Here is a 19,301-nt window from a genome sequence, read left to right as displayed (position 1 = left end):
ACAGTGCATCATCATTATGGTAGCCATTCTTCTACTTCATCTGCCATGGTTCAGTGGAGCACAACTCGCCAAACTTCCTCTTTTTAATTGCCTGTGTGCTCATTAAAATTCTGAGTCATGCGTCTTTAAGCTCATTGAGTGTCACCTTAGATGGAAAAATAGCAGCAGTTGCAACATCAGCCGCTTGATAGTAATGACCAGTAAATAGCGGATATTAAAAAGAAATGGGTGGCAACACTGCTCCGAGGTCTCCTGCTTGGCCTCTGTCTGTCATAATAACCAGTCTTGGAAAAATGGCTATGAGAAAGAGGATGGCTTTCTGTTCCCTTTGGTCAGGAAGTATTTTCATAGGTACATAAATAAGTTGAAATTATGAGGTGGCTGTTAAGATGGCCTGCAAGGCTGTTCTGCATTTTGCTCTCTGCTGAGGACTTGACTGTATTGTATAAAATCATTTGAGTGTAATGCTTTAGCTGCAGGATAACTATAATTTTCCTTTTTAGAGATCCCCTCCACACATGTATTAAGGAATACAAAAAAATCTGTGTCAGCCATGGTTTAGCAGGGGAAAAAAAGTATAATTACCACATTGAAATCCTTAAATAGCACCTACCCCTTCTTCCGCATTGAAACTTCCTTAATGTAAATTTGCAAATATTTTTCATTTCACAAGTCTAACCGCTGGAAACAAGATGTCTCCTACTTCAAAAAGTCCATTCTCAGTGTATGTGCACTGGAGGCGTCAGTTTTCCACATCGCACTTGTGTATGCCAAATACTGGACCAGGATTGGCTCCAAAACTATTTCTGATAGCACAAATCATGCTTATAGTCCCGTCTCTGACTCAAAAATTAACAATCTTTCTCCAGAATCAACGTTTGCCTACATAATGTTGCTTTCATAAGTCATCCATTAGATAGAAGAGGTTGCATCACAATCAGTGATCATCTGGGCTACAACATCAACAGAGGTAGTACATGAAGAGATAAAGAACTGTAATTGGTCAGCATAAGTTGCTTTTGTTCTCCTACAAGTTTCTGATGCTGGTAGAGATTGTTGATAGCGATGACAACATTAGTGAAGTAATGGATAGACTCTCTTCTCTCGTTCAGTAACAGTGCCGACCTTCTGTTCAGCTAGATTGGTACTCTATAAATGAATGAACATAAACGCAGTGCACAACGGTAGTCTCCTATTCAATAGCCATTAGACAAAATATTGTGAAGTACCCAGATTCAACTTAAATTCTCAAGTGAAAGAATAAACACAGCTACTGTAGGAAATACAATTAAGGCATGATAGTTCCTGATCATGCACCATTCTTGTGTCTGAAATCTAAATCTTGCTCTACAGTTATCAAAGCAAACCTATTTTCTCTATCATGGCAGGATCGCAGGAACCATTCTTCCAAAAGCCTGCTCCTGTATGAGTTGGGATCATATACTTCCAGCATCAGTGGGTTCACCAGTGAAACTCCAGATAGCTGTTGGAGTCTGCATTTCCCTTGTAGCTTTCCTGCCGTCAGGCATTAATACCTCAGGCCTCACCCTAGTCAAAACAATGTGTGCAACAAAAGAAGAGTCAATAAGACTGGGTAGCCCACTAGAAAACCGCAAACAATAATGTCAAGCATGTTTCAGAGCAATTGTGAGAGAATATTATGTCAGACAAGCTCTAAATAATATCAAGCACGCAGAGAAGCAATTAAAGGCTTGTGACAGTATGCAGATTCTGAACATTCATCTGGGATCTTTTGGGGATATGTGCCATTGTCTACTGGGTGCTTGGTCTGAGCTTGCCATTGTGAATAATCCTTCACCCACTGATCCAGGACGATTCATCATCAATCACTGCTCGCTGTCACGAGATCCTTTCTGTTTTCGCTCTTTATCCTCAGTGGTCGTGGCTGAGTAATAGTCACAAACAGCGATGGCTCTCTGGCTGGACCATTATTCTGCTACATTATTCTCTGGAGACTGAGCATCTCTATGTTGCAATATACACTGGCATGCATGTCAGGATTATGTTAGGATGTCAGGACGCTGTGAGGTTGGGTGCGAATGTACTGTATGATCACTTCTGATTTACTTTAGTAGCTTGCCTCGCTTGTCTGTGCTCGGTTTCAGCTCCGATCAGGGTGTATTCCTCTTCTGGCCTTTTGTACTTTTCTGCTTGGCATGTTTATTTAAGCTGCAGGTAAAGAACAGCTCCCAGCCCCACATTTATATTATTTGATGAGGATCAAACAAAACACTTGCTGTCACCAAAGGCACGTTTTGGTCTTGATAAACACAGATGACAGGAATGGACTTTATATCGGAGTTGTAAACATTAAATCTGCACTCAGGCAGTATATTCTGAACCTCTAGCTGTTTTATCGCAAACACAGTGATTACCATCTGTGATCTGGGTTTTTTTCTGGTTTATAGTGCATGTATTGACTTTTTCATCTCCTGTTGTCCCCCATACAGCTCTTCTGAGAAGTCCCTGCCTTGGAGGACTGCAGGTATGTCAATACACACACTTAATTGTTGGATAGCTATCCCTCTTCTTAACAAAAACCCATGTGCACTCTATAATAGAGCTTTTCCCAAGTTTATTGTGAAAGTTTATTCTAAAACTGTAAAATACCCTGCCTATATTACACACATACCTTTTTGATAACCACATCTAAGAGATCATTGCAAGAAATGTATATACGTATATACTCCGAGTGTGCGTGTGTGTGTCTGTGTGTGTGTGTATCTACTTAATATATCAGCATCAGTCCCAAAACTCTAGTATCTGTCCAGCTCTGGTGTATATGCACTCCCTAACTTGAAATAAACTTCAAAACAGTATTTATCACAACAGCAATACTACTAACTCAATAGAGGTTTATTGCAACATGATGGGTCACAAGGCCATCTACTTAGACTTATTTTCTCACTACACTGTCTGATGCAACCTGTGGCTCTGTATCTTCTGTTTACGGCTAGCTTACTTTAGGGATTCAACTAACAATTACAAGTTTTAATTGCTTTTGTCAGGTATATTTCACTTTGTGAGACGAACCTTGTTAATTACAGTATACATAGAATCAATGGTATTGTAAAGAAGAGAAAAATGGCCATATCAATAAATACAAATCAGACGTGCAAAGGACATGTCAATATAAACATGTCTAGGAGGAACATCCACGCAACAGATTGTAATATTAAATTATATCAAGAGGCAACATTCATACTACAGGTTTATCCGTCGGTGTGATACAAGTCCAAAAAATATCCCACATTGGTGTTTTTCTGTTGGTCCTGTCACTCATACTATTGAGCATATACTCATAAGAAGCTGATCTCATCATCATGTTGATTATTTACATTATTGTTTAATCTGCAAATTGTTTTATGATGAATCAATTAATCATTTAGTCTATAGAATGTCAAAAATTGTGAAAAATGGCCATCACAAATCCCCAATGTCCAAAGTGACATCTTCAAATTGCTTCTTTTATTCAACCAACAGTCCATAACTCAAAGACATTTCATGTACAATCATAAATGCCAAAGAAAACCAGCAAATCCTTACATTTAAGTAGATAATGTTTGATATTTTTGCCCGAAAAATGACTCAAATGATTAATCGATTATCAAAAGAGTCGCAAAAGGTTCTTTCAATTGACTTATCAACTTAAAGTTTAATCGACTAATTGTAGCAACTCTAGCTTATATTCACAAAGTGTAAATTAATTTCTGGTCCTGTTTGACTCTAATTAAGATCTATAGTCAGTGGTCAATAACCACCATAAATACCCATCTGCTTACATATTCTTGTTTTATCTTATGAGGTCCAACTGTCCTAGACAGTTCTGTTGAATAATACAGTGATAAAAAAGTGACATGTGGAACATAAGTAAGGCTTAGCTGTTCAGCCAAGTGCTTTTGAATTATTCTTTAATATCAACATTAGAGACTGTGTGTGTATCTTTCTTTACTGGCTTGATTAAGTGTGTGTTTGTGTGTGTATGTGTTGTGCAGACATGTTTTACATTTCCACGGTAATCATTGCTAATGCGAGCCTCTTCAACCAAGCTTACATTAATGGGCAGCCTGAGGCGTATTCTTGTTTTAATATTTATCTAAGCTGTTTCAGCCCACTCACACACACACAACAGCATCAGTGATGGGGAGCGGAAGGATCCCTCTCAGACCCCTTTAGTCTTTGTTTGTTTAGTCCACATCCTTGGAAGGATCTTCAGCAGAAAACAGATAATGAATTGAGTATACTAATGTATTTCATGGCTTATTAATTGCATAGAGGAACTTGGCGAATTTCACCAATGGTCATTAATCTTTTATTGTCGATCCCGTCAGAAGAGCCCATGGGGGGCTACAGTTGTACATGTGCACTGGGAATATTAATACTACACGCGTTTCTCACTTGCGGCCCACTCCCCATTTCCTCGCTGAATACATTTCATTAGTGTTTGAACAGAGCCGGGGACTAATCACAATCACTGTTTTGCTTGGTATTGATTTCTCATTGTGCTGTAGATGATAAATGATCATCAAACGTGGTAATGTACTTTTTTCCAATCTAAATGAATTAAAGTTTAGATGTGTGGCACAGAGTGTAATGGGCCGAGTTTGTCTGGGAGGCCTCATGGGCCAGCATCTGTCTCCACTGTCTGAGAGTTTGGGATAGAAGTGTTACTGTGGAAACGAGCCTTTTAGCCCCAGGAAATGTCAATGCAGTCACACCTCGTGTCCACTGAGAGTAGACAACAAACACATCAGGATGAAAGCTGTCTCTGTTTCTGTACCCTGTCTCTTTTTGTTTAGCTGTTTTGTTATTTTTAAGACATGACAGTTGAACATGTCAGCATCATGCTCAAAAAAGGAACCTTGTCATTTTTAACAGCCACCACTGTGGCAATCTGCATACTGAGGATTTGTGTAAATCCCTCTTTTTATACAGGTGATGTGAGTGACAAGACTCTACTATCTCTTCAACATGTTTAAAGAGCAATTTGTAGGTTGAATTCCTTACTGCATTTATTGTGAAGGTGCAATGAAAATGCTGTTTTAACAAGTGATTTGATTTTAATATGTTGTTATATGTTACAAGACATTATATTAAAAATTCAAAGAAAAAGTAGCCAGCCACTAGTACTTTGGTTTGTCTAATATGTGATTGCAATTTTTGCCACATATACTGTAGCATCCCATCCACTGCTTCTCCTCACAACACAGCTCTGTTTCTCTGTACTCCTTCTTAGCAAGGGTACTTAGCAAGCTCATAGTTATAAGGATGCGGCCCTTTATATGCTTTTAAATATGTATTTTAAACCTCACCAGTCTGAAAATTAGCATTAAAATACAATTTTTTTGTTAATTAAGTTTGCCACACTCCATTATGTGACGTCCAGTGTCAAAATGTTAAGGGTGGACACGAAAACAAAAATGATTCCAGATGTCACTGTAGTCCTTTTTGGCATGTCTTGCCACTTTGGCAGCCATTTTGGCAATGTCCCCAGGCAGTTATTATGCACTAAAAAAGACCAGTCCCCTATCTAAATAAATAGGGATAGAGCTATAACTTCACTTTCAATGGTCACCTGGACCTATCAATAAAATAACTAATAATCTAATAAAAACAGGCTTATAAAGTTTTAACTTTGCTCCAAAACAAATTTTAAAACACCTTTTCAAACAAGATATACTTCTACTTCACATGCACATAGTTTCACAACACTAACTCCTTTTAAGGCTCAATCCAGAGTGTCATGACCTGACACCGTCAGCTCATCCCACCAGAGCACTTAAACAACTGGGACTTTAATGTCTAATGTTTGAATAACCTTGGCTTTCTTGGTAATCCTGTGCATTAGCGTGATATCGTCCTCTTCCATCTGCAGCCACACCAAATCAGTTGAAACTGTTGTGAATCTCAATTGTGCGCACGTGTCAGTGGAACAACACGACTGGCAGATACAGTATGTTTGGCTACGATAAAGCAGATTGGCTTTCGGTGGGAAGGGGCGAGATATACAACCTCCACGTCTGGTGTTACTGACAATTTCATTCAAAATGCTTTGAGTGGTTTGTCTCTTTTATAACAACTCTGCTGTAGTAATGTAGAGATTGCAGGGATATAATTTTGGAAATCAATGTAATTTTCCAACACTTAATTAAATGAGAGAAACAACCTAACAGTTGCTCTTTAAATCCAGTATAACACCTATAAAACAGCCTGTGAAGAAAATAGGATTAAAATTCTTCTGAGATACAGACAGTCGTATGCTGCTGGACTGTGTAAACTGCGCATTATTATTATATATTAATAATGGACAAGAAAGTGTATTAGACGGATACAGGGTGCTTAGACAACTGGGGTACTGAAGCAAATAAGTGTAAAATAAAGTTTTAAATTTCAGCGCTTTGTGAGAATCAGTGTCTGTAGAAAAACAAAATACTCCAAATTATTACATATAAGAGAGCTAATTGTGAATGCCAAAAACCCGGCTGCCATACATGGATATTTGAAGCCAGTAATGTTTCATCTTGTGAAGAAAAGGGGCTTCTGTCTTTCTTGCTGTCTCCCTCTCTTCCTACTCCTCCTCTGTTCTGGCTTTTTGGCATCTCATTCATCAAACAGGGTCAAGGCTCAGTATAAAAACCCTGTGGTCCGAAACGACACGCTGTGTGCCAGACACGGAGTCACTGCCAGGATGGAAGGAGACAAAAGACTTGTTCAGTCATGTCATTGCTTAGGTTTAAAGGCTGTATAAATGCTTTTTGATGTTATAGAACTGTCTTGTTGTTTTACTGTAAATACTCAGTAGAATGTCAAATCCCTCGTTTCACCCTCTGAGCTTTCTCTCTATATGTTCGGGCCTGTCGCAGGGTGCGTCCCCTGCAAACTGTTAAAAAACACCCCCAGGTGGCATGATCCCTCCAGATGGTTTCATATGATATTTTGTACAGTGTCCCATAGTTATTTGTCTGTAGGCCTGTTGATCTGTTGAGGCAGGAAGTTTTGGACCAGATTCAGACTCTCTCTAGCATGAACGAAAAGTTGTTCAGGAGCCTATTTCTTACCTATGCAGTTTTCAGACTTCCGTCACGATTTACAAAAGTGTAATTAAGTCTCAGCTGTAATGCTTTGGTTTCATTGGCTAAATTTTAAATGAATTGATTTTGTAAATAAATAGAATCACATTGAAAAATGTTGTGAATCCTTCAAAAAGATCATGATGCTTCTCACAAATTAATTTCTGTCCAACAATATATATATATATATATATATATATATATATATATATATATATATATATATATATATATATATATATTACATATATATATATATATAAACTTCCGTATGAAATAAGATGGAAATATCAGCAACATTTCTATCATTTACTATCATAGCCATTAATAATTAATGAGTGCTCTTGACGCAAAAGCTCATACATGTCATCCACATTTGGTTGTTAAATGCAAAAATCAGGATTTGGTGTAGAGACCTGATCCATATATAAATACAAATGGAGTTAGATTGAGTCCAAATGTTGAAACAAGGGCCCCCGGGATTCTTCCTTTATTAAGTTGATTTATGGTTAATATTTTTTTAATCAGGAGGGACTTATTCAAGTGAAATAGAATTTTCTGTCATGCACAACAAGATGTGAATAGTCTTTGGCGATTAGACCCCATCGTGACCGTATTTTAAGGGCGTGAACAGTGCGTGGTATAGGATACCCCCCGGATGAAGACTGGCAAGTGGTGGAGTTGGAGGCTGACAGTAGTGGAGTTGGAGTCTGACAGTAGTGGAGTTGGAGGCTGGCAGTAGTGGAGTTGGTTGGAAATCTGAATTGATTTGAAAGGAGCTGGCTTGTGGGGAGCTCAGACCTGGGGCACATGAGGTAAATGGGATAGACTAGGGTTGCAACAATTGCAGCAGAGAGGAGAACAGATTTAAAATTTGGCAGCAACAGCATGGTTGGCTTGAGAAGATCGAGGAATATTTGGTTGGTTAAAAGCCCATACGCAGCTGATTCTGACAGAAATGGAAGAAGAGGGAGAGAGAGAAATGTGGATGATGAGCAGCATTAAGACTGACACACACACACTGATCCATGTGTGTAGTGTGATGGCTTATATGTTGAATTACAAATCACAGAAAGTGACACAATTGGCAAAAAGTGAGAATTTTTGATACAGACTAGAAGGTCAATGTGTATTCTAGCAATATGACTGAAGACCTGCTTGAGTCCCATCTGTAAACAGGCCACCACTGTTAGATCTTCAGAGGAGGAGTGCAAGGTGCCAGGTTGTCAGACACATTAGTCCGATGTGTCAACAGGTTTATTCAACAGGTCAGCTCAGGCAACAAAGCGGCTTCTTCACGGGGTTCAGCTCTCATTCTCACACCAGCTAACCAGGCAGGATTCGTCAGACCCTGGCTGCCAATGTTTGCCTCCCTGCCCCCCCTGCCGCTTGCTGCCTATTGTTCTAGTGATTGCGGAGTAACCCATTGACACTGGTCATGCTTAACTAGATTGTGATTATGAGTAAACAACGTGCACAGAGACATTAGGAGGCTAATTCCAGCTCTTGTTTGCCACACTGGTTGTTGTCGTGCATGAAGAGAGGGGGAGTGGTGACGGGAAATGTTGAAAGCAGTGAAACTATTTGGAGCATGACTGTATACACTGTTGAAGTGACATGCTTCACAATTTAGCCTTCCCGAATTAGTATGGTAGTAAAATTTAATGACTCCCAACTGTACACAAACATGAAACTAATGTTGCAGAAATCATTGTCTGTTATCGTTTCCTCTCAACTCAAAACATTCTTGACTGCTTTAATGACTATTCTAATCTTTCCATCCAAAGCCAAAACTATATAATTGTTTCAGACTTAAACCTTTTCCTCTGCGACTGACTCCCTGATCTGCTCTGTCTTCCCAGATGCCTCTGTCTCAGGGGACGCCAAGTCTCGGGTGACTGACAGCTCCCAGTCGCCCAGCTACCGCATCAAGACTGAGTCAGAGCAGGTGTCTCTGTACTCCCCGGAGCAGTCCTCCCTCCATGAAAGTGAGGGTCTGTTATTACCTTCTCTCCATCTTCTGCAGCCCTCTTGTCTTTCAGTCACTTCTTCGTTTTCTGCAAATCCTCAGCTACAAATTGTTTCCTGTTACTTCTCTTTTGATGATACAGAGCGCTGTTTTGTCTCGCACCTTTGCCTTGATACTCTGAGTGTCACTGCTTACAACTGATTCATCATCACAGCTTATGAAGGCTGAATTATGTACCAAGGCATACTGAATTATAGGATGGGAGAACATTTCTCCCCCTCCTGTGCCGTTTGTCATTAGTAATCCTGTCTAGGTAAAGGTCGTGTCTATTATGAAACCATTTATGATGTCTCTGTCTCCCTTTCCTCTCTCTTCTACCTCTCTGCATTTTTCTGTCACGCTCTCTCTCTCAGGGTCCGCAGGGAATTCACGTAGCTCCACTCAGATGAACTCGTACTCGGACAGCGGCTACCAGGATGCCAGCAGCGGCTACCACAGCAGCCAGAATCTGGGCAAGGCTGAGCTGAGGATGCAGCACTCCTTCCCCGGCGCTGGCACTGGTACCCTAGTGAGGAATGCCAGGGCCGAGGGCCAGGCTTCAGCCCAGGTACTGCCAGCAACTGCACATACAACATATTGCTGTTGTCAGGCACAAAAAATATCGGTGAAAACTTATCTTTGGATATACGCAGCGTTTTTTAATTAACCAGTCTTTTCACAGTGTTCAAGGGCTCCGAAAGTTTAATTACATAACTGATTATAATCTTTTAATTCGTGACAACAAAACAGAAATGCTATAACAGCTTTTGCATGTGTTTCTGTGAAGGTAGCAATGTAACGCTTAAAGGCACAGAAGGTAAACAGTATACTGAGACACAATCATGCTTCATACAGCGTTGCACACACACACCACTGAGAAACCAAATGGCACTGTCACACACAACAGAGGGGGGTGGAAAAGAGAAAATAGATATGGCCCAGAGTACAGTCATGCCCTGTAATGAATTGGTTTGTGTAATTCTGTGCTGTTTAGCATTTAATTGTCATTGCAGAAGTAAATTTATAGCAGGGAGTTAAACATGTTTTTATAGCTCCTTAAGGACTGGAGTAACAAATGCATGAAGCCATATTGTTTTCTCTCTGACTCGCAGGTTCCAGCAGTGACGACAGCAGTGCCTGGCCGTGCTATGCGGAGGGTCAGCTCAGTGCCTTCTCGCTCTCACTCGCCAGCCTACACTAGCAGTATGTCCCCCTCCCGCGGCTCCCTGCGTACCTCAGTTGGCAGTGCCTACGGCTCCCCCATCGTAACCGAACCCAAACCCCTTTCCAGCATCTTCTCCACAACCTTGCCCTCAGCCCAGCGCAGCAGTAGCACCGGCGGCGGTGGCAGCGGCTCACCCTACACCACGCAGAAAAACTCCCCTGCTGCACTGCGACGCATGGGCTCCACGAACTCGCGATCGGGCAGCGCCAGCCGCACAACCTCGCCCTATCAGGCCTCTGCAGGTTCAACATCAGGCCGCATGGGCTCGCCTCTGACGATGGTGGACGGGGTCAACCCCCCGCTGACCAAGCAGCCGGGTCACTCGTCGTCTCCGGTCAGGGCCACTATGACCGCCGTGCCCCAGCACTACAGCTCCACTCTGCCTCGCTCCATGCTCCACAACACCGACCCCTATGGACCCCAGAGTTACGACATTTACGAGAGGATGACGCGACCTGACAGCCTCACAGGTGCTCAGACGCATACACACACACTGACATTTATATTGTATTAGCTGAACAGTCTGCTCTAACTCACTTAGAGTAACTACTTTCAAATGTCTGTATATCTGTGCTCAAGTGTTTTATATAAAAAGGTCTAAGGGCAAGAGTGAAAATACCCTCTGTCAAATCAGGAAGAGGCAAAGAGTACAGTACATAGTGATTTCCTCTTTATTTTGCCCCGATATCCCTTCTTTTCCTCTGGCGCATAGCTGTGTGAATCACTGTGTCATTGTGTGTTTGTGTGCTAACTTCCAAAATTTATAAAAGGGCATTCAGTACATAGAGATAAAGTGCTTCAACATAGTCAGAATTTCTTTTCCTTTTAAATAATGTAATATGCAAGATATAATGTTATTAACACATTTTACAAGGGATATTTTGTGTTTCCTGTATGTAAACTTCAAGTAATTCAGTGAAGGCTGTAACATTATTGCTTTTCGTACATTCTTGTGATTTCCTTGAGTAGAGGATTTGTAGTGCAGGCTGTAAATATTTGGACAGTGATACATTGATACTTTTATTGGCTTGCCGTTGGCTCTGTGCTCAGTATACTGAACCTGAACATAAACAATAACTGTGAGGTCAGCTGTTGTCTTGGAGTTTAGCCAAGCCATCGTTCCTGCAAGAGGACAAATATTAGCTCAAAGATGATATCAGACTGCTGATCATAGTTTTGTTGTTGACAATAGAGTTGGAAACCACAATCTAGTAGCCCTTAGCTAGTATGTGGCCATGAAAAGACATTTCTCACATGTTTGAACATTTTGTACACGTCACACAAAGACTAGCAAAACATAAGGTTCATATATGTGCACATGCCCATTAGGTTAATTTTATATTTTTGTCTCTGAAACATTGTGAGCCTGCATACAGTTAGCTTCGAGAGTAACTTAACACCAGGCTGGAAAGCAGTGTTTCACCACCCTCTCTGATACTCTGTTGCACCTCTAACCACACCCAACAGTGTGGTTAGCAGTACATTTTTACATCGCTCTGGTGAGAAGACGTGAGAAGTTAAACCACTGGAAGTAAAAAAAAAACAAGATTTCCTGCTGCTGTTAAGTTACTCTTTAATTTGAGCAAGTTCAACCAAAAGTATTGGTTAATGTTAAATTCTTATGTGAAAAGGTTTAATAAGTTTTAATAGAAGGTAGAAGAAAACATTTCCACACATAATGGATTTCCTTCAAGCTTCATTGTTTTCATAGGTGCCTTATCAAGGTTATATCTTTGGCACTCACCAAGGAAAAAAGAAGTGGGTGTATAACTGTATGTGTGTGTGTGTGTGTGTGCATGTGTAAATTCTTAAGAATTATTGAGGTGATCAGGAAGATTGTAATTGGAGAACCTGCCTGCCTAAACTAGCCTGTATGTCATTCTTTTAGGAGAGGTAAAGAGGCAAAAAACAAACACTGGCTATTTCTAGCCAAACATTTATCTTGTCCCAAATCTGGAGCCAACCAATTTTTCCACACAGCAAAAAGGAAGAGGCCAGCCTGTGCTGATTCATGCTCAGCCCTCATGTTTTAAGGTATCTCCTGTAGATAAGGATGTAGCTTTGACAAATAATAAAAACCACAGTTCATATTTCAGTAATATGTGAACGCTTTTCAGCGGCAGAAGGACATGAAAGAAGTGTTTTATAAGTGCTCCAAGCCGAGGTCCATTTTTGTTTTCCTCCAAAGGTAAAAGAAGCATTTTTTAGCAAATCACTATATTATTGTTCCAAGGATAATAAACTGTTGTCTGCTTGACTTCATGCTGCCTGGGGATATTCTCAGATGCCCTGGTTGATGATGACGTTCAAGGTGAACATTTTTGGTTGTTTGTGACATCGGTTTCCCATCATCCTCAGTGTTCTGTGTTTGCATGTCGGTGCTGCATGTACACATCTCTTTTGTATTTGTTCTCAGTGAAATTGCCATCTCCAACAGCTTGCCATTGTAACCATTTCATGTAATTCATGTAATTTCAAAGCTATATTCATCTTTTGGTTTTAGCCCTATATAAATCAGACGGCTGATCAAATTTCTGTAAGGTTGCAATGTCACAAGGTTGTGTGCCAGAGTTGATGCTGAATCATCTTGGGCAATGCCTGCTCAGGCCTGTGAAAGTTGACCAATCAGAGCAGACTGGGCTTTTTGGCAGTGGGCGCCTTAAAGAGACAGGAGCTGAAACGGAGCTCCTGTAGTGAATAGAGATGCTTATTAATGGACAGTATGAGAAAAATAATGTGAGCATAATATTGGAAGATTAATACTAAATGTGGGTCAACTTTTAAGCAATAAAATCAAATAGACAATTTGAGCTACATATATTGGATTAACAACAAACATACTGTATTTCATAAATTAGTTCTTGTGCTAGCAACTCGGACTCACAAACTCCCCATTCCTAAGCTGCTTTTCCACCAAAGCTCTTTTGGTATAGTACCCTTTGAACCCATATATAACCTGTGGTAAGTGTCTGTACTGAAACATAAGATCTGTTTTGCATTTCCATCAGTAACATTATTCTTAAATGTAGGCAGGGTTGTTACCGGCTGTCAATCTTTGGCGATATCACTGTTAACTTTTCCGGCAGTTGGGAAACAACAAGGGAAATTGCTCCTAACTTTTGAGAAGCTGATGCATGTATTAACTGTGATTTATACTGTCCATTACTGCCTGAATGACATATACAAACTGGTAGCCTTTTTGTACCCTCTGCTTCATTCGCATTTACATCTCTAGTGGTACCACACACTTACCATGCACAGCACACACGTAGTTGATTATTACAACAAGTAAACAAACTTTGGATCCGCTAAAATATCCGTTGTAAAGTGTAATAAATTGAAGTGAATTTACCTGGATTGTTGGTGGAAACAAGCTTTTAGTGTACTAAAGCGGGTTTTAGATAGCTGTAGAGATTTGTTTCCCAGCCTTGTTGGCACAGGTCGCCTGTAACAGATATCAATCTGCTCTTTATTGGACCGTCATGATTAAATGACAGAGACTTTGTGACCCCTTGTTGCAAGAATTCCTCCTCTTTTGGGGACGCGTTACCCTTCTCTCAAGCGTTCATTTTCCACTGCATTTGCAGGTTCCTGTAAGTAGGCAGTTATGTCACAGTGCCATGAGTGATGGTGTCTCAAGCAGACACAAATGGGTTTTCAGTGTCTGTCCTCTGAGCAGAGACACCAGCCTAGTTCTCCTCTCTCTGGTAAAGCATCCCTCACACATCCTCCCTCTTCTCAACCCCTGCCCGCTCTCTCATATACACTTCAGTGAGGCCTTACCCCTAATACAGTAATTTGTCAGTGTTTGATGAGCCATGGTGGAAGGAAATGGGGTGATCACATGATCTGGCTCAATTGCAAGGATTTGGCAAACGCCATCCGACAGCCTAACCTTGATATTGTTGCTGTCGGTGGCTTCCTGTCGGTATCTATCAGAAAATGTTATTTTGCCTCCGCTACTCACTGCTCCTTTCCTCTTACATATTTTGTGTTTTCCTCTGTTTTCTTCTATCCCTTCATGTGTATTTACTGTCTTCACCTATCTTGTGCTCTTCTCTTTCCAATCCCTTCTTTGTTCCTACCTACCTGGCTCCGCTCCTTGCACTGTCATTGGCAGGAAGTCTTACCTTCCCTTCGTTGCTGAAAAATGAAGACAAATTGTCTCTAATAATGTGCTCATTACGCCCATGTCCATTTCAGAGCAGAAATGGATGAAGAAAGAGCAAGGGGAAATGGCATACCTGCATGACAGCCAGGCCACCGTGGTAGTCTCAACCACGGTACACTCTGTTTATACAGCTATTCTCAATGATTTTGCTGGTGATCACGCCAGTTCTCCTGCTTGTTTGCAGAGGGTTCTTGAAAATGATTTTTGTTGAGGAACGCAGTCAGCTGCATCCATTTAAGTGTTTGTTTCTCCAGAGCAAGCACGCGCCAAGCCGCCACCGCCCTTCATCTAGCCTCTGCCAAGTGTAATCTGTTAAAGCCACGGTGAGAGGGCTGAGGGGGGAGAATTAAATGACTATAACGCACCAGGAATGTGGGCCATTCATCCTCCATAGACAGCAGTATGTTATTTCTCCCTGACAATTTGCAGATGCTTTTAGAAGTGACTGCAGACCCTTCTGTCAGGGGAGCAGAATACAGAAGGCAGACGGATTAGTCTTCTCTAAGGTTGTTTGAATGTTGCTACTTTCAGGAGTGGGGCTGCTGAGAGGTAGAGATATGCACTGAGGCTCCTGTGTCTGGTAGATTCTGTCCCTCGCGCTCGGTCACAGCTGTGCCAAAAAGCGCGGTTCATGTGGCCAGGCTTTACACGGGATGAGAAGTCTCTGGTGGTCCTTGGCTGCCTCATTAACCTTCCTTTCATTCTCATCCTTTCTTTTTCCTCCCCCTCTTATATTCTCTCCTGCTTTCTTCTCCATTGCTCCCGCCTTTCCTTATGTCTTCCCAATACCTCCCCTCTCTTCTTTTTAAACCTTTGAACAAGAGAAGCTGAACTGATTTCCTGCCAAGCTGCTGCTAGTGGCTATTGTGTGCACTGCCACAGAGGCTGAAACCCTTCCTGGGCTTTTGAGTGTGGCACTACAGCAGCAGCATTATTCAGTTTTACTCTGTTTTTACTCCCTATCCTGCACTACAGCACGACTGCCATTTCAGAGTACTTGTTTGTATGTAGTTCATATTTAAGTTCCTTTGTGCCTCAAAGCTATTTGGGTATTTAATACAGTCCATTGATAAGTTTAATATTGTGAACCTGCAGTTTATATTGCAGCTAAAATGGTTCATTTAGCGAAAAGCCACAAGAGAACACGCTAAAAGCTAAGAGATGTTTGCCCTGGAGTGCCCGAAACCCTCTAAGCTGCTCTAAAAGCATTGCATTAAGTGGCTCATTGCTTTTATTAAAACGGTGTTGAAAAACAATTTCTTTTGAATGGTTAATTGAAATGACTGGTTTCACCACCAAGCAACCACCAAGTCTGCGACTATGGAGAAAAAACCTGGTAGCCGCTGTGGAATGGGATTGATGTTCAGCCCAGGAATTAAACAATGCAGGGTGGCCTATTGAAGTAGGGTGGTTGGGAGGGGGAGGTGAAGTGCTGTTGTCAGGGGACAACCTGTTGCATAGTCAAAGTAAAGAAAAGATTTGGTAGTTAAGACACAACCATGAAAAAACAAAAATTCTGACAGAGATGGAAAATTAACCAAAAACCACGCTGAACCTTGAATGGCACTCAGTAGAGCACACCAAGGCCCAACAGTCCTTTTTTTTACTCGCATAGATACAAGCCACCTGAAAACACCAGATTTTTCATCAAGATCCGTGCATTATTCCCTGTGAATTTAACGAAAATGTTGAAAAACTTTTTTTTTTTTTTTTTTAAATCTTTATGACAAACCAACACACAGACAGACACAGGTGAAAGGGGGGGGGGGGGAAGCTGCAATGACTGGCCTCTGTTTACAGCTCAGTTTGTTTAAACAGACAGCTGCTGATAAAATGAAAATTCAAGGAAACTTTTATTTGTTTTATAAGTTTAACTTAAGTTAGTATTTAGAAAACACTGCTTCGCATTGAATAGCTAGCATTTGAACTAATCACAAATCAAGCTTAACAGAACACACAATAAAATATCATGCCAGATAAAATCCCAGAGGAATGTAAAAACTACTAAAACAACCGTTATGAGAGCCCATTTATTAGTAACAATTTAAGTACGATCAAAAGCCAACAGAAGAGGTGGGTCTTGAGCTGTGATCTGAGCATGCAGATCTGATGTAGTCGGGCAGATTGTTCCACAGACTGATAATAGACAGATTATTAATGATAATCTAATCTAGTTTACTTGATGAGAAATAATTGTCGTGTAACTATGGGTGGTATGCACCTGCCAGAGCTCACCTCTGACAGTGAAATTTTTCTGGCAGCACATCTTCTAACAAGATGTGTCAGAGCGCTGTTTTTTTCTGTAGTTGCTGTCTATATGCTCTCCTGAACGGGGTATTAACCACATAAACAAACTGAAAACAATAAGCAATACAGGTTGCTAGTGGTCCATAATAAAGAAGATAAAAACGAAAAGGAGGAAGCACTTTGAGGCAAATCTTCCCGGTTATATTTACTACTATTAGAGAACAACTTGCTCGCGTGTGGCATTTGTTTACAAGTTAAAGGCCAACTTTTGAATGAATCGAGGGAAAAAAAGTAACAATTGTATCAAATTAATCCCTGAGTCGAGACAAAGCAAACGAATTACAGGCCTGAAAACGCCCTGAGAAACGTTCAGTGAAATACTGCCAAACCTGACAAGGACACCCACTGTTCAGACTTCAGGACTGTTATCAGTTTGGTGGGGAATGCTCATTTACCCTGTACTCTATACTCAACACTATACTATTACCAGTGTGTGTTTTTGTATGAGAAGTAAGCTCAGTCCATGGCTGTTAACCCTGTCAGACCAGAGCAATGGAGGCCAATAGTAGTAGTAGTACCAATATACTGTAAGATGTCCCTTACTATAGGTTGAAAGGTTTCCCTCACTGCATAACTATTTAAAGAAAAACAGTCCAGCCATGTCTATGAACATTAATCATTAAACATGTTAAGTACTTCTGTTATGCATTTGTTATGCAGCTAAAGGTTAGCAGGGTCTTTTGACCAGCTGCCCCCCCTCCCGAGCTCTTCTTCTTAACTGCTCAAGACTTGTTGCTCCAGAGGTTAGTCTCAGTCTGGCCTGCTATCTATATCTAAGATCTTCCCTTGCCCTGCTCCCAGAGGAGGCAAATATTCGTATTTATTAATTTCCTCCGTCTCAGACTGTGACAAGAATCCCTCATTTAGCCGGTCCTGCATGGCAGAGTTGTTGTTGAGCAGCAGTCTGCGTCTGAGCTCATGCAGTTGGAGAGGACCCAAGTGACGTTTGGAGGCTCGTGAAATGTGCAATGAGCAGTTAGTTGCCAACTGTATCCTGGTCCACTGGGCTTCACAGTTTAGTGAGCTTAACTGATGTGAGATTTAACACAAACACAGAGACATAGATTTTAATTTTGTACTGTGTTTTAATTAAACATGCTTTTTGTTTTACTGCAGATTTGTCCCTCTTAACCTTGCTAACCCTATTGTTGATCTGGGGAGGGTGTAAACCAGCGGGCTCCTTTAACCTGTCACCGATGTGCTTCACTGGGAGGGTGTAGAGTGCAGCATGTTCACACTGTCCTCCTGGTTCCACCACATGACTGTGAAGGCACCCCTATCTGCCAGTAGTACTCACTAGTTCAACACAAAAACAGCTAAATATGCTTTTAGGAACACACAACCAAGCTCTATCGAGAATCAACCCCAGCTCTCTGCAGTGGTGGGCTAGAAAATGGCTCTGCATGTGCTTATTTGTTCTTATTACTGTGTCACGCAGACTTTTTTTCTACTAAATCTTGGAAATATTTCCAACATTTTCCTACATGTTTGTAAATACCTGTCATCATCAGACTAGCAGACTTGGCAGGCGCGTTTGGGGGAAGGTCGCAAGTGCTAAGGGCTGTCCAAACCCATAATTTATCCAGTCCGCAAGGGCCTTCAAGCTGACTTTCTGCAGAGTCCGCTTGGAGTGCAGTCCCACCAGACTGAACCCAAAATTCATTGCAATACGGACGTGACATTGTAGAACATATTTTGAATGTGTAAAACAGTTACTTTATCAAAACATAGACTGTAGAGGTAATCAAAATGTGTTTTATTATTGTAGTCTTTAGGCCTGTCTTGTATTAGGCTTGCAGTCTCACCCCCTTGCAAACTTGACTTGATGACTGTGAACACATCACAATATGTATGACTTAAGACTGCAAGTCCAGAGGGTGGATTTTGGATTCAGTCTTGGATTCAGAAAATATATGAATTTGAACTCCTTTACCTTTTTGAAATAGCAGGATCAAGATGAATGGTGAATAACATTGACGATCTGAAACTGACCTTTTAAGGAAAAAAAACAGTAGAGGTTGGTTGAGTAATAATGGAAGGTGATGGGTGAGGAGTCTCATAGCTGTGGTTCTAGACCTTGTTGTTGCCTCATCCTGCTGTTATTAATTCACATCTGGAGTGAATCTGAGTCAGACTGGACTTGCCGCTTCACGTTGCTCCTGCAGCTTGTTGTTACAGGGACTTTTAGTTGCAGAACTCACCTGTTTCTTTTCCCTCACCCCTGTCAGGTTAGCATATTGCTGATTACAGAAGCTGTTTCCCATAGTCCACTTTTCCCAACATCTGCTCTTGCCATGCTCTGATTGGTTCACACCCTACTTGGTCTAGCATTTTCAACAGCAATTTTAATTTGTGTTTTAACCATACCAGACTGTTTCATCAGATCCACAGTGGCATGATAAGGTTGGGTGTTTTGTCCTTCTCTACTCAATGTTCTTTGTTTAAGTGCTACCAATTTCCATCCAGGCAAGTTCACAGTGTACTTCAATTTTGCCGTTC

At 41.1% G+C, this 19,301-nt stretch overlaps 1 protein-coding gene across 4 annotated transcripts in view; it reads left to right on the top strand.

The window, feature by feature from the left end:
- LOC141002099 (plakophilin-4-like) overlaps nt 1-19,301 on the top strand; it is a 95,537-nt gene that overhangs the window by 45,289 nt on the left and 30,947 nt on the right. For 3 of the 4 annotated variants that reach the window (XM_073473267.1, XM_073473268.1, XM_073473270.1), the window contains 4 exons: nt 2,472-2,506; nt 8,954-9,085; nt 9,474-9,667; nt 10,212-10,794. In XM_073473267.1, coding sequence (XP_073329368.1) covers nt 2,472-2,506; nt 8,954-9,085; nt 9,474-9,667; nt 10,212-10,794 — 944 coding nt within the window. The remainder of the gene's footprint in view (nt 1-2,471; nt 2,507-8,953; nt 9,086-9,473; nt 9,668-10,211; nt 10,795-19,301) is intronic. The other variant, XM_073473269.1, reaches the window with a different exon arrangement.

Source organism: Pagrus major, chromosome 9, assembly GCF_040436345.1.
Source record: "Pagrus major chromosome 9, Pma_NU_1.0".
NCBI lineage: Eukaryota > Metazoa > Chordata > Actinopteri > Spariformes > Sparidae > Pagrus > Pagrus major.
This window is presented reverse-complemented; position numbering and strand designations above follow the sequence as displayed.